Source organism: Panthera tigris, chromosome D3 (genome assembly GCF_018350195.1).
Source record: "Panthera tigris isolate Pti1 chromosome D3, P.tigris_Pti1_mat1.1, whole genome shotgun sequence".
Classification (NCBI taxonomy): Eukaryota; Metazoa; Chordata; class Mammalia; order Carnivora; family Felidae; genus Panthera; species Panthera tigris.
Window position 1 is genome coordinate 34,097,194 of NC_056671.1, and position 15,517 is coordinate 34,112,710.

The 15,517-nt window shown below is 47.3% G+C and overlaps 1 protein-coding gene across 2 annotated transcripts in view; it reads right to left on the bottom strand.

Moving 5' to 3' along the window:
• Positions 1 to 13,388, bottom strand: part of APCDD1 (APC down-regulated 1) — a 32,823-nt gene extending 19,435 nt beyond the window's left edge. The window contains exons 1-2 of one of the 2 annotated variants that reach the window (XM_042963209.1): positions 13,235 to 13,388; positions 311 to 494 (exon numbers count right to left, since the gene is read on the bottom strand). In XM_042963209.1, coding sequence (XP_042819143.1) covers positions 311 to 494; positions 13,235 to 13,292 — 242 coding nt within the window. In that variant the 5' untranslated portion in view covers positions 13,293 to 13,388. The remainder of the gene's footprint in view (positions 1 to 310; positions 495 to 13,234) is intronic. The other variant, XM_042963210.1, reaches the window with a different exon arrangement.
• Positions 13,389 to 15,517: the final 2,129 nt, after the last annotated feature.

Consider the following 15,517-nt stretch of genomic DNA (forward strand, 5'->3'; position numbering starts at 1 on the left):
TTGCTAATGGTTTCTTTTCATACACGAGTGGTCCCACAGACTTCGGTAAACAAGGACCCATTCACTCACACCCCTTGGTTAACAGTGGTACATCTCTGCTTTAGCTAAGATTTCTACAGTACTTAGCTCTGTTTCTTTACCAACCAGAGTTTCAAAGTGTTGCTTGGCTTTTAGTTAGAACTTAGATAACACCTACACCATTGCAGATAGGAGAGAGTCTCTGTGCATCTGAGAAACCCTAAGAAAGGCCTTCCAAAGACGTTGTGCTCTCTGGTCCCTCCCTGGCCCGGTCCAGCCCTGGCCCTCTTACCCAGTGGACACCCAGTGGCCCTCGATCGCTGGTGGCATCTGCACAGTGATCCTGGCGCCATTGTGGAGATGTTTGAGCATGTGATGGCACTGTGATTCCTTGAAAGCCCTCCAGGCACTTTTCTCTAAGGATCTGGGATGGGACCTGCTGTCAGGATGAAGGAGGGCAGAACCCTCTCCCAGCCCTGAAAGAGAAAAGTGGAAGTTCGCTGAAAGGAGAGCTTGCAGCAGACAGGAGGGAGTCAGGCTGAGGAACTGCTCCTTGGCCGGAAATCACTGCAAGTGGGAAACGCACTCCTACCCCGCCATGCTTATCACTGTCTCTGTTCTCGTGGAGTTCACATCTCAAAGGCAGAGGTGTCCCTGGAGACCGTTTCCCAGGTGGGAAAGCCGAGGCCCATGGAGACAACACAGACTCGCGGGAGGTCTCTTGGCTAGTTCCTGGCAAAGCCTGAGCTCAAATCCGTGCATCTGTGAAGCAGCAAATAAGGTCGTGCATCCAAACGAGCAGCTTACCGTGCAGGCAAATGAACGTAACAGGGACTGAAGAGAGAAAGGAATATGTCCCAAGGGAGGAGTAAGAAAGGGGTCGTGCAGGGACACATTTAGGGGAGGAGGGGGAAGAGTGTGGAGATCAGCCTCAGTGGAAAGGGAAAGGGAATTGTGATGGAGGGGAGAAAGGCCCAGGAACAACTCGGATGGACTCCCATCTGACATGTGCTCCCTGGCTTGGCTCCCAGCTGTTCCCACCAAGCCTTCCATCCTCTGGCTCTGTCTCTGGACGGACACCCTCCACGGGCTGCCCATCAGTAGGGTATAAGTCATATTACCCGCCCGACACTGGGGAAGTGTGGGACGCTTTCCCCCAGTTACATTCCCACTCCAACTCTTCACACCCACAAAGTCGGTGACAATGCAGGGTTCTAATAGGAATAACTACAAGAAGGCTGTACATTTTTATTTCCCACGGGTAAAGGGATATTAGGACTAAGTTTGTCTTCAGTATAAGTGGTTTATGTTGCCGGACACTTAACCATGCAAAATAGCCACCAGCCCCACGTTCAGAATAAAGCCAAGCTGGCAAATGAAGTTATAATCTGAAAACCCATTGTTTTGAGATTCACTCCTGAAGTAATTAACACATTAATACGACCTCATCGTGGACCTACTAAGTACTCAGCACCTTGTTAGCAACCCCCCCCCCCCCCGCAAAACACCAGTTAGACAAATGTATAAAAACAAAATAGAAATATACACGAAATAAATAAAATGCATCTGTTAGAATGCTACCTATGAGGGGGCAATCATATATTTTTTAATCAACACCTTAATAACTTCATAGAGAAACCATGGCTTACAAGAGAAAATTTAATTTAATTTAAAAATGAAACGTTAGACCCAGAATATGGTGACTTACAGCAACATGATGAAATCTACTGGGAAAACTCAGACCCACAGGTTGATAACATTCAGATATTTGTAAAATATTCAGATTTTCAGATATTTGCCATGATTCAGAGGGCTGAACGAATCCTTTGTGGAAAGTCCTTGGTACTGAGAAGACAGCAGTCTCCACGTGGGAAGTCTGGGGCTTTCCTCTGAGCAACATGCTGGCCGTGGGCTAGAGCAGGGATTATTCTTATGTATCTTAAATGAAGCGAACAGGGAACGAGGCAGAGACACCTATGGGTACAATTCAACTAAATGACAAGTGTGAAAAAAGATTCTAAAACGAGATGATGGTGCTGTGTTCAAATGGCATACAACCTCACCACCAGCCCCGTGTCGCCCAGCCAGGTGATTGGGACCCCAGCCAGGTGATTGGGACCCCAGCCAGAATGAGAGAAACACTCAAATCCGAAATCCACGTTGGGCGGTGTCGATGCTCGTAGCTGTTCCATGAGGACCTTCTTTCCCGTGGCCCCTGCTTCCAGGGAGGAAGGAAGAGTGGCATTTCTCGGTGCCCTTTCTGCCTCCCTCATTCACCCTTCCCCAGTGAAGCCCGGTGCAGGATGGAGAAGGAAACAAGTGTGTGTGACCACGCCACTTTTCTCTTTCTTTGACAAACTGGCCTGTTTTCAAAATATAGTTCACCCTTGAACAACATGTTATATGTTTTATGTACTGTATTCTTACAATAAGGTAATCTAGAGAAAATAAAATGTTATCAAGAAAATCATAAGAGAAAATAAATTTATAGCACTGTAGTGTCTTTATTGAAAAAAAAAATAGTCCACATGTAAGTGGACCCACTCAGTTCAAACCTGTGTTGTTCAAGAGTCAACTGCTAGTGTATCTTGATCAGCTCCCACACTCGCCACGTAGTAAGGACCCCACCCCTTCCGATGTTTGACTGTGGCACTAGGCCAGGTGGAAAGTCTGAAAACTTCAGGGGTGAACTGTTAGCAATCCTATCCTGGCCATCATCTATATGGTATCTTCTGATTTTTATCACAATCCTCATGTTTTCATGTCTTCATCTGTCTGAGACCTCTGTTGATCTGTCAGTTGGCTTTGAACTAGAGGAGGGAGAGGGGGTACTATGGACTATACCTCCCACCAATCCCAAGAGTTGTAATTATCCTGATGATGGGAAGCATTTCCTGGATTCCCTGTTAGGCAATCAAGAAATGAAAGACAGTACAGCTTGCTGTCTCTGGTAGGTCAATGGACTGTGTGATCAATTACAATGTTAATTCAAGTTACAAAGCAGTGGGAGTTGGGGAAGGCTCTGCTTTAAATGCGACACTAAGCATTTAGTAAAGAACCATCAGCTCGCTATCAACCAAGCTATGTTCTAAAATTCGATTTGTAAGCCCCTTTATACCCCGCAACTGTTTTCCTATAAAGATGATGAAAGCCGGGAGGATAGTGGGTATGGGCGAAATATCTGGAGCTAGGCTGCGTGAGTTTGAAACTGGATCTGCCACTTAAAGGATTTCTCTGAATCTAAGATGTCAAGGATTGTTAAGATGCATCATTATTTTACTACTAGTGACAAAACACTTGCATTTAAATGAGGACACAATGCCTGAACTACAGTCCCGAGATACCCTGAATCAGAGTAGCACTTGCTACTCTGACATTGCTTTTATCTGTTCCAAGAGATTTGACAATGTCTCTTGCCTCTGGCTGCAATGCTTCACACGTGACAGGCAATATGTTTGCTTTGCAAGGATCTCAACAGCAAAACAACAAACACAGCCACACCGTTTTGTGGGTATCTTCCTTTCCAGGTAATTGATCACTGCTAACATGAGAAAATATAGAATTGCAGTTATTCTTCCAGTGATAAGTATTTGCCTCATTGATGTCACACTAACGCTCTGCTGCTCTATTATGAGACCACTCCAATTTTCACAGTGGTTTTTCTTTTCAGCACAAAGAGTGTAATTTATCAGTAAGTTACGGAGAAAGCAACCAAGCATGCGGGCTCAAACGTTTACTCTACTTTCAAAACCAACCTGTCTGCAACTAATCCATAGACATGGAGTCGCAAGGACACACACAAGGGAAGCGATGGGATGACAGTGTGTGCTACTATGTCCAGGTTCACAGAGGCAAAGGCCGTATCACCCCCTGAACTGCTCCCGGCAGGCTAACAGGGACTAGAACCCCCATCGACCATAAGATGCATATCCACTGCAGAGATCTTAAAATGGGAAGAAAATGTGTTTCTTACAATTGATGAAACACACCATTAGCACTGTGACCTTAAACAAATGACTTAACCTCGCCAAGCTTCTGTGTACTCATCTGTAAAAAGGGGATAACACTACCCATCTCTTAGGGCTGGTCTCAGGATTATCTGAGACTGTCTTCCTTAGCACAGGCACATAGTTCTCATTAAATGTGTTATTATTTTAAATAACGATTAGGCTCTTAGACTGCCCTCAAAAAGTCCATTCTAACTAATAGGACAGCTAAAATAATGGGAAAAGTCATCCAGAGCTAGGCCCCTCTGGGCTCTGAGAATGACACGGGGCTCCCCGGCAAAGTTAACTGGTGACCCTGATGCAGAAGAAGGTGGGACCCAAAGCACCGGGCTCTGTGGTTGTTGACGAGTTCTACTCAGTTTAACAAATGCCTATTCACTGTTACTTTGTATATTTCAGGAGCTGGAAGCATGACCAAGAATGAAGATAAGTTTTTCTGACCTCGAGGCTCTTAAGGACTCATTGGCCTGGATGTCAAAGAACAAGGGTGGAGATGATGAAGGAGGGCTCTGGGAAGGAAGCTGGGAGTTCAAAGGCAGAGGAAGAGGGAGTGGTGGTCAGGATTTGCATGGATCGTTCATAAGGCCAGTCACACAGGAAGGGAGCCTACCGTGATGCTTTCTAACCGAGGGTGGAAGAAATAAAACCCCAGAACCGCCAACACACAAACCATTTGAAAGCAGGCAAAAGATCATTACATCACTTGGGTTTCTAGAGACATATCTCCACTTGGCCATCGCTCTCATCAGACAACGAGTAAAGCTCACAGACCCAGCAAGGCTGTCAGGGGAGGAGAGTGGTAGTGTGAGCAGCCAGATGGAGAAGAACTCTCCAGTTAGCACAGCTCCTCAGCACACAGTGAGTTAGGGTTTGCACTCGTGGCTGATGCTATACTTTTAGCGTAGAAAAAATGGGATTTGTTCCCTTTCTATCTTTGCCCTTTGAAGTACCCACCACCTTGGTTACCACGAAGGAGCAAAATTAAATGGGTCACGTGAGGGGCGCCTGGGTGGCTCAGTCGGTTAAGCATCCGACTTTGGCTCAGGTCATGATCTCACATTCTGTGGGTTCGAGCCCCGTGTCGGGCTCTGTGCTGACAGCTCAGAGCCTGGAGCCTGCTTCAGATTCTGGGTCTCCCTCTCTCTCTGCCCCTCCCTCATTCATGCTCTGTCTCTCTCTGTCTCAAAAATAAATAAACATTAAAAAAAAAAATGGGTCACGTGAAAGTAGGACCTGCTGTACGGTAGGAGAAACTCTTTGGTCTGCAGTCAACTGCCAACAGTGGTCTCCAATGTTTACTCGTTTTGTCTGGTGTGGAAACTCTGGGAGGCCTTCTCATGAGTGCTACTTCTATTAATTGGCTTAGAATTAAAAGGCCATTTGAAGCACCAAGTCTAGCTGCAATAGAGGTCAGGTATAATAGCTCTCCTTATCCCCCAAGACTTCCTCCTCTGTTTCAGCCATGGTGTGCCCTCCAAGGAGACCAGCCTTACTAACCCAGGGACCCCTTTGTTCATTGTATCGCTCAGAGTATGTCAACTCCAATTTGGGACTGAAACTAGTAACTCATTCATCAGAATGAGAAACCATCAGAATGGTTCTGAAGGGCCAGACTCTGTTCTAGGCACCGAAGCTACACACATTATGCCCTGAGGGAGTCTCAGTTGGGCCAGAAACCAGACCCCGAGTGGGCTTGTAGAGGGCCTCATAAGGACAGAGAGAGCAGGCTCGACATTCATCCTTGGAGGGTTCATGGAGGGGCAGCCATGTCTCAAACACTGAACCAAAGTGGTCTAGGCAGAGTGTGCAGCATATCCAAACATAAAGAGACAGGAGGGGATCACATAGGAGGAACTGGGGATAGACTCAGGGAGGGGGGACCACAGGGCGGCCCATGACAGAAGAGCAGAGAGGCAGGGCCGTGATCAAGAGTGTCACGGCCATATTGAGTGTGCATTTCACTGGAAAGGTGAAGAGAAACCATCAAAACACTTTAAGCTATGTCACAGCACAATAAGAATTCCAATTGGGGAAGATTACTTTTCCCATTTTCGGAGGGATGGGAAACAGATAGGAAAGAGGAAGATCCATTATGAAGCTTCTACAATGGGTCAGTGTATCGTCTGGTTCAGTGTATCATTTTTGCCTGAATAAATGAGAAGGGAACCACTCTGGACAAATAGCAGTAAATCTCTTGTAGTCTTGGGAGTTTTTTGTACTGGCCATCTCTTGCGTGTTGTAGAGAAGGTATATGAGAAGTTATAGTCAAAGAAAGGAAAGGGGGGGGGGAATGGAGGAAGGGAGAAAGGAAAACAGGAACCTATACTAATTTAGCGCTACATCTGAAATAAAACTTGTGCAAAATATTTCTATGTCCTACTTTAATTTTAAATTGTGTAAAGCCGTCATCCTGGTACTTAGCAGTGTAGTAATCAAGGATGGTGACTATCATAATGGTTCCTGTCTGAGTATTCCTATTATTTATACTAAACGCGCTTGTTATATATAATAACTTTTTAAAACCTCCACTTAATTGGATTACCTATGTAGCTGGAAGTGTTGACTAATCACAATATCTAGTTGTTGAAAATTCTGCCATTGTGTGTTGAACGCAGTTGACATTTACGGTCTTTCTTTGATGATTTAGGTTCTCAAAGTGGCTCAAGGTCATTACTAGGAACATCAGTCCTTGTAGGATGGTACTTTGGATACAGAGATACTGGGGTGAACAGGTAATAACTCTGTTTAAGCCATGAAAGTTTTTTTTTCCCTCATTTTTTTTAATAAGACAAGAGTGACAAAGTCTGTGTGTGGGAATGTGGGTGCAAGTAACATCAACAATTTGGTTAACTGAGGATTCTAGACATTTTGGCTAATTGAGAAGACTAGTTCATTGGGTTCTCATTTATTAAGATTTTTGCTGCAAATGAATCCAAGGGAAAGGGCATCTCAAAGGATTAAAAACCAACACCCCTACAATAAGAAAGTGACTGTGAATTCAGTCCCAAAGGCAGCTTTGGGTGGGTCATGTAATATGTGCCTTTTATCTATTTAAAAGTAAAAATTATAGTAATGGTAATAATAACTAAAGTCGAAGGGTTATATAGATTGCCAGTCTGCGACACCAACTAAACTGGAAGCTCTCCACAGCATCGTGCCCTGTCCGGCAGAGGTCCAAATCAGGAAAATGACTTCACCGTAAAATGGTCTCCAGCATTGGGGGGGGGGGGGGGTGGTTTCCCTGGCCTGGGCTCAGATAAAATTATGATGACAAATGCGTACTTCTTTCAAGTGAGTGTGGGGGAAAAAAGTAGGTTCTGGAAGGAAATTATTCATCTATTGAAAAAAAAATTAATTCCTGAAGGTTTTAGGATATAATTCTACAGATTACCATTTCTAGAGAACTAAATGAGACCCTGGAGCTCTGGAGGGTTTATTCACGTGTGTGCCTGTGTGTGTGTGTGTGCGCACACATGCACACACACAAATGATTTACTCCCAGGGAATAAATCATTCTATACTAGTAATCCAAAATGACTGTAGAATGACCTTAACCACTATCATAATTGTAACAGTCTACTGTTCAGAGGCTGATAACTCTCAATGATATCAATAAAAAAAACCATAGATTTCCCAAAATGAAGCATAGGGTTGACCACTTACACAGAGATTTACACCCTAAATACAAAGCATATGGGACCAGGTGACTGTTTATACCACCGAATTCACCAGATTATGCATTCAGAAAGCAGTTCTTGGCATAGTTTTCAGAGGGAATGAATATAGTACCTCTCCTACAGTCATCCATGGCAAACCTTGTTCCTAAACCCACGGTGTTGTCAGGAAGCAAGCCAATCCAGGGACAGGGACCAAACAGAAGAGTGAAGGGTGGGGGTTTGGGGAGGAAGCAGGGGCTACTTGCGTTTTCAAAGTCAATATTCATTCATTCACCAAGTAGCTGAGTGCCTACTACCTGTGAGGTTCTCTCTCAAGCATGGGACATTGTTTATAAATGAAAGGAAAGGTAGGTATACCCCAAGTCCAAATTGTCAACTTTTCAGTAACATATTAAAATTTTTGAATTTTCTAGATATATTCCAGAGTTTTTCACCTATCTAGATTGAGAACCAAAAGCTCCAAAAACTGCTTTATGTGTCGTAAAATGCAAAATTAGTGGGGAAGGAAACAATTTTCCAGCACACTGGGGCTGAACCAATCTTTGATCAGGTCAGTCTTTAGAATATGTGGTTGAATGCTTCAAAAAAATTTCAAGAGCTAAATAAGCATAATGTGAAAATATTAACAATGGTTGTCTCTGGGTAGAGGGTTTTGAGCAATTCTTTTCTTGCTCATTTCGCATGCTCCTGTTTTCAATAACGTGACATATATTACTTGGATAACCAGAATGAGAAAGTATTCTCAAGTTAGAACTGGTGTGATATGTAAAAACCCAAAGCAGATAAAATGTGACTGATTAGATTAAATGAAGGTAATTACTTGGCCATGAAATTGCCCAGCCCAATTATATAAGCAGTCATTACTGTAAATGTATGCTTTACCCTGGATTCTGCTAGATAAGCCCCAGCACAGTTTTCCATGTGCTGGAATAAAAGCACGCACGCATTGCAGACAAACTGGATTTTACGACCGTGTGGGTAGCTGTGCCTACCAAACTCTTATCCCAAATTGTTTTTTGAGACAAAAGCTAAAAGAGCTGCTTTGCCAATCTTTAAGCCTTTTTATCTAAAGGATATTATATTATAATAAAGTCAAGATTTCAAATTCCTGGCTCCATTCAGCTGTCGTTGCAAAGGAGGTAATTTTCGATGTCCTTTTCTTCTAATGCCACAGTCCCCAGGCTAGACACTGAGGTTGAACTGGAGCCACAGACTGAGAAATTTGCATGTTGCCTCTGAAACTGACTGCTGCTGCCACACCCGTACTCTTCAGCTCGGTCGTGTGCATGTGCGTGCATGTGTGGTGCGTGCGCATGGAGTGTGTGCGTGGTGTGCACGTGGTACGTGTATGTTTGGCGTGGTTTGTGGCGATTCTCAGCAGGGAAAATACTGCAGTCATCTAGAGCCTGCCACGCTCCCAGCTCTGCTTTTGTTTCCTCGCCCTTCGATATTCTTTGGGGCTCTGCAGGAAAGGCAGTGTGCGTCTCCTCACAGCTCCTGTCCCTAGCATGCAGGGCCTCTTGGCCCAGAGTAGGACCTCATAAACGTACCTCCTGAACAAGTGGTTAGCTGAACGAAACGGGACAACTCCCACAGAACAGAATACTCTTAATGATTTTAGGGTGGCACTGTATCATTTCTCTGACCTAGATACCTATCATGTGACTTTCCTGAAAAATTCTATTCCCGCATTAGAAGGAAACAAGGATCTATACACACAAAATCTTAACACAGCAAGAAGCTGTGCGTGGATGACGGTGGCAGGTTCTGTGCTTCAACTACATACACGAGACTCTACAGAAGACATGTCCTCCTGTGTTAGCTGTCAGCAGATGTATACAATCACTAACATCTCTTTTTATGTTTCTAGTCTTAAACGTTCTATGCTCCACTTTAATTGATTACATCAAGTTGTCATCAGTCTGTCCCTAAGCAGTATATAATTACACAGTCATATCATCCACTTAATGTTCGATTCTCTTCTCATTTGGGGAGAAAAAAGAATAAATGTGGCTATTATAGATCTGCCTGGCCACATGTTTGAAGCAAGTCCATTTATTTCACAAGAGAATATTTAACATCTAAGACCCTTGCTCCCTGTTATGTACTAATGAGTCATATTTCTTTTCAAGATTTCATTTTATGACCAACAGGGAAAGGGCGCAGGAAACACAATGTTTTCTTGGTTACAAAACCGGTCTTCAGAAAAATGGTATTTCAAAGATTCCTATCTTACCCTAGTTAAGGGTTTCCTTAGATTTTGTTGGTGAAGGTATCATTTGGAAATCTACAGGTTTTGTGTGTGTGTGTGTGTGTGTGTGTGTGTGTGTGTGTGTGTTTCAAGTTTTGCTAGAATATGCTTGAATGAAAGGGAATGGCTCAAAAGTACCTTCACCTTTCAAAAAAAGTCAATGAATTCTGAACAAGTAAACAGCTCTGGGGAATAGAACATCTCCCCCAGCATCAGTTCCAAAACTTAAAATCAAAGGTTTCCATTAGCAAAGAGAGTCAGCACTTTGCTTCGCATTAAAGCACCACTTATTCTGGAATACCTCATGCTAATCTGTGTTTCTGGAGCCGAATGATTTTTGTGGCTTTTCATCTAAGCAAAGAAAACAGTGATAATGGACATCTTCCAGCTGCATTCTTCCGTGACATTCAATAGGTTTTTTTTGGATTAAGAAATGCAATTGTTTTCAGAAGCTGAAGGAGAAGAAAGTAAAACTGACATGTATACTTTTATTCCATCAAATTTTGAACTTGAGTTTTGCACTACATTTACAGCTTTACAAAACAGCAAAAACAAACAACAGGCTCGAGTCTAGCTGGAGCCTAACTTACTCACCAATAGGAGCCGGGGGTGATTTATGACTTGCAATGAGTTGAAATAAAAGTAACCAACAAACTGAACAAAGACTGGAGGCCAAACATCATAGTTTCTACAGCATCCTCACGCAGAATCTTCATGAAGGCCCTGTGCCCTTTTAAATCTCATTAATGTGACTTGCAGGTGTAACAATCTATAAATGTCTGAAACTACATTTATTAAAGTTGGTCACAAATACACTCATAACTCTAGAAAATGTGTTTTTACCTACTAATAGTTACCATGAATAGACAAATAATGTCCTATGGTTAGCAAAATAAAATGCCTAGGTATCGAGGGAAAAAAATCATGAAGCCATTCTAAAGAGATCTCAGGTAATCTTCAGACTCATAACTATTAAAATATATGATCAAGTTCATCTGTCACTGCCAAATTTGTAAATGCTTGTAAAACCCCTCACTATAGAATAGGACACATTCATCAAGGCATTCTCCTGGATTAAGTTGATTAACACCCATTTTCTGTTAAAATTACTTCCATCGGGTAGAATCAGGAAGAAAAAGGGGAGAGGGAGCATACTCCATTCCTTCTTGGTGCTTTACACTATCCTAACGAATTATGACAAGCCCTTCTTAAATCCCAAGGATTCATGCATTGCACAACTATTCCATCTGTTTATTTTTTGTGCTAGGGTCCAACACTCCCTGCAGGATCTAAGTTGATCTTTGAGCAACTTCAGTGTTAATAATTTTGCCATTGCAGATTCACTTTGAAATCGGATAGCTTTTTGCAGGGTATCAATGTCATCCAATTAAACTTCGCAAACTCCTTTTTTATCTTACATCCTCTTCGTCACACAGGCACACACGTGCACACAAGCACAGGGTCTGCCCCCCTCCCCCTTCCTCGGGTTACAGTGCAGACTGGCCCCTTCCTTCCTCCCTCCCACCACAAGGTTCTCTCCCCAGCACCACCGGGTCTGGGTAAATCGCTCATTCCAAGACGTTCAGGCCAACACGGACTCAAGTTTGGAGATTAGGGGCTATACTCACTAAGGATATACTTGGGCTCTTATTACGAACTATTAGTTACTATCCCAGCTTGGACTGGCGGGGCCGTAATTACAACCCCCACCTCTGAAAAGAGAGAGAGAAAGTTGGGAATGAGACGGTCCGCACTGCACATCTGAGGACCACTTTGGTAGTGCAAAAGGCAATGAGCTTATGCGAAAAAATTCTGTTTATGCCAAACTCTCAAGTAATTTCTCATTTCAAAAGTCATTTGACCACACTGCCATTTTTGCTCACAGATATTACAACAGATTTTTTTAAGGGGACAATTTTGTCTGTTTCATCTCTCTCACCCTTTTTTTCCCCCCTGGTGTGTGTGGCAGCTGCTGTTTGATCTGTTCATTGGCTCTGATTTGTTTCATGTTTCAGCCAAAGATTAAAACTGCTCTGTAATTCTAAGCAGATGGGCCTAGGAGTGCAACCCTATAATTATACCTTCTCTCCCCGGCCCTCGAACTGCAAGCCTTCCATCCTGACTTTTAAAGTCTGGGATCACTGGGGCTCGGGGTACACACCTTGGCAATCAGGCAGGTCTGGCCCCACCAGACACCTTAGCAGGGCTGCAGGGCTGGAGCTGTCTGCCCTGAAGCCCTACTACAAAGAAAAGAGCCACTTCTAGCCCCTAGATTCTCCCCCTCTTCCCTTCCTAGATCTTGGGGGGGCCGGGGGAGGGGGGGGATGGGGGGCACAGCTTGGTCTTCAGTGCTGGCAACAATGCATCAATGCATTCTGAAGCTCCATCCTGCTGCAGATCCTCAGAAACCCAGAGTGTCCTCGAGGGTGCTCATCTGCCCTGCAGGGGTTGTGGAGGCCACGGCGTTGACGCTCTGCCGAAATGTCAGGTGTCCACCATTAGGGAAAGTTCACTCTGGATTTCTGAATCAGCACAGTGCGTTCTGCCACCGCCTGCAGCGAGCATCAACACCAACCTACCACAAAATCTGCCTTATTTTTCTCAGGGCAATTCCTGGAACTCTTTGAAAGCGCTGATGAGTTCTCCGGCTAAGGGGTTACCGGAGCCCCTGAGAAAATGTGGCACACGAAGCGCAGAAACAAAACCATCCAGCGAGAGTATGCGGGAGATGAGGCGTCCCGTCCCGGAGAACCTTAGCAGACTGGTTTTAATGACTACACCGTGGCCGTGAAAGTGTCCCCTGCTCCTTGAACTGCACCCAGTCCACTTGGGAGAGAGCCCCATCGCCACACCTCGGGAGGCACCAGTCCTCTCTGAGGCCACAGAGAAACCCGCGCGGGCTGCTTTTCCCCCTTAAACGACCACAGTTTCGCTTTACAGACCCACAAAAGCCTGGACCACATCAAGAGCCCCTCCGGCAGGCGCCGTGACACTTTGGAGACGGGATCGCCAAGCCTGCGATTTCATGACAGTCTGGACTCTGAAAATCCAACAGGCTGCGTAAAAGTTTTCCCTCGAACTTGAAGCAATCCATTCAGGAGCTAAAAGGTGTCTGTGTGTGAGCTCTGCAACCTTCCAGAAAGCAAGCTCCAGCCGCAAACCAGCTCCGGGCGCCGCCGGGGAACCCGCAAGCCCCCCTCCCGGGGGTGGGGGGCGGGCAGGGGGTGGGGGTGGGAGCAGCGGCTGCGCCCGGGTTCCGCGGCGCCGACGGAGGAACTCACCGTGAAGCAGGAGGGCCGGGAACAGGTACGCGAGCAGGAGGCGGCACAGACCGGACATCTCCAGTCCTCCTCCGGGACCGCGCGAGCCGCCCGCCGGCCAGGGACGCCGCTCCCCGGGAACGGCCGCGGCGCCGCGCGCGCTCTGTCCCCCCGCCTCCAGCCCGGAGGACGCGACGAGGCGGCGGCGCCCGGCGAGGCGAGCGCGGCGGCGCGGGGACACGGGCGGCCGGCCCAGGCCCCGCGCGTCAGGCGGCCGCGGCGCGCCCCATGCCCCAGGGGCGCGGCGCGGGGGCTGCGGGGCGCGCGCTCCCTGGGCGCCGTCGGGCCCCGCGCGCCCGGCCCGGCCCTGTCCGCGCTCCCGGCCTTCAGGCTCCCGGGCCGTCCGCGTCCCGTCCCGGCCGCCGCCGCCGCCGCCTCTGCCGCCGCGCGCCGCTCCGAGCTGCAGTGGCCGCCACCGCCACCGCAGCTGCAGCGTCTCTTCATATTTCCCGAGCGCCGCCGGCGGGGCGGCCGTGCCGCGGGCCGGGGGAGGGGCCGGGGGAGGAGTCGGGGCGGCGACGCCGCGCCACCGCCTCCCGGGCCGCCGCCGGGGGCCGGGGGCGCGGAGACTTGAAAGGGCGGGTGGGGCACCGCCTCTCCAGCTCCCCCCTCCAGCCTCCTCCTTGTCCTCCTCTCCAGCCCCTTCGCCTCCTCCCGCCTCCTCCCGCCTCTTCTCGCTCCCCTCCACCTTCCTCTCCCCTCCCGTTTCTTAGCCTCCTCCCTCCCGCCGGCGCCCCTTCTCCTCGCCCTGGGCTCAGCGCCCCTTTCCCCCTCCATCTCCTCCTCTTCGGCCTCCGCGCACCCGCAGGCCAGGAGAGAGGTGCCCTTCGCCGTCCCGGCCTCCCCCCGTTCTCCGTCTCCCCTCCCCCCCCCCCCCGGGGAATCTGGACTCTTTCTCTTCCCTCCCCAGAGGTGGAGGCACCACTTTTGAAAGTTGTTCCGAAAAGGGGCGGGGAGGGCGCTGTAGAGCTAGGGGGCTCATGGCGAGGGGGGTGGGGGTCTGAGAAAAGTCCACTTGCAACGATTGGGGTGTGTGTGTGTGTGTGTGTGTGTGGACGCGTGTGTGTCCGCGCGCAGGAGAGAAAGGAGACGAGGAGAGACAAGAGGTTACTGCAAAAAGAGGAGTTGTGAGTTCTGGAAAATTGCTCAGGGTGGCGACGCTGCAGTGCCTACTCCCTGGGGGGGGGGGGGGGTGCAGTGTGCGCTTTAACCGGCCGTCCTACCGGGTGAGCAAGGAGCCCGGTCACAGCCCCAACCTGTGAAGCGAATGGTGTAGGCAGCAGGAGCCCTTGCTTCCCCCGCCCCCTCCCCCCTCCCGCCAGCCTTCCAGGAGGCAAATGACTTGTTGAAACACGGGAGAAATCTCCGAGAAACACTCGCTGTCGATCTCCAAGAAAGTGCACGGAGGCCCGTTTTCTGGTTCCTCCTCTCTCCCAGCCCAAATCTTGATTTTATTTATGTTCTGTGGGCCTTTGGGGGGTATGGTCAATTTTACAGACCCAAAGGCAGGAACGGCTTCCACTTTCTTCATTCCCCAGAGCCCTGGTACAAGCTGTTTGCCTACAGGGCAGCTCCCCTGGGCTGATGTGCCAGGGCTCCCTGATTTATCTGGAGGTCCTTCCTCTGCGGAGCTCCTCCACGGGCCATTCAGCAGCTCCCAGGAGGTTTAACCAGGCTCCTAGGCTAAATGTCACCTCCTCCTCACACTGGGATAAGGGAGCAGCCACGGGACCAGATGAATCAAGAGACCGTTTCTTGACTCTGCTGCTGTTTTTCATAAATAAAACACTTAAAAAGAATGCCTGACTTCCCAAGAGAGTTCTCTGCCCCTTTGAACAATGTAACAATTCAACTCCTTGTGCTCTAGACTTTCAAAACTAGTGGGACCTTAGCATGGGCGTACAATTTAGTAAAATAGATAAGAATACATTTGACGGTTTCTACTTTTCCCTTCTTTTCTTTCTTTCCTTCCTTCCTTCTTTCTTTCTTCTTCTTCTTCTTCTTCTTTTTTTTTTTTTTGAGAAAGCCATGAGTCTTTTGATGTGATAGTGCTGACACTGTTTGATGTGCTTCAATTTTTATCACCATCATTATCATCTTTCCATCTTTAATACGAGGGATCATAACATGTACCACCTGCCTGGCTCACAAGGATGTTGTGAGGGTTACGTGCCAATGTTTGCAAATCTCAAAGATGAAAGACTTGCTGTGTGCGAGAGAAGGGAAGGCAGAGCAGCAGCATTA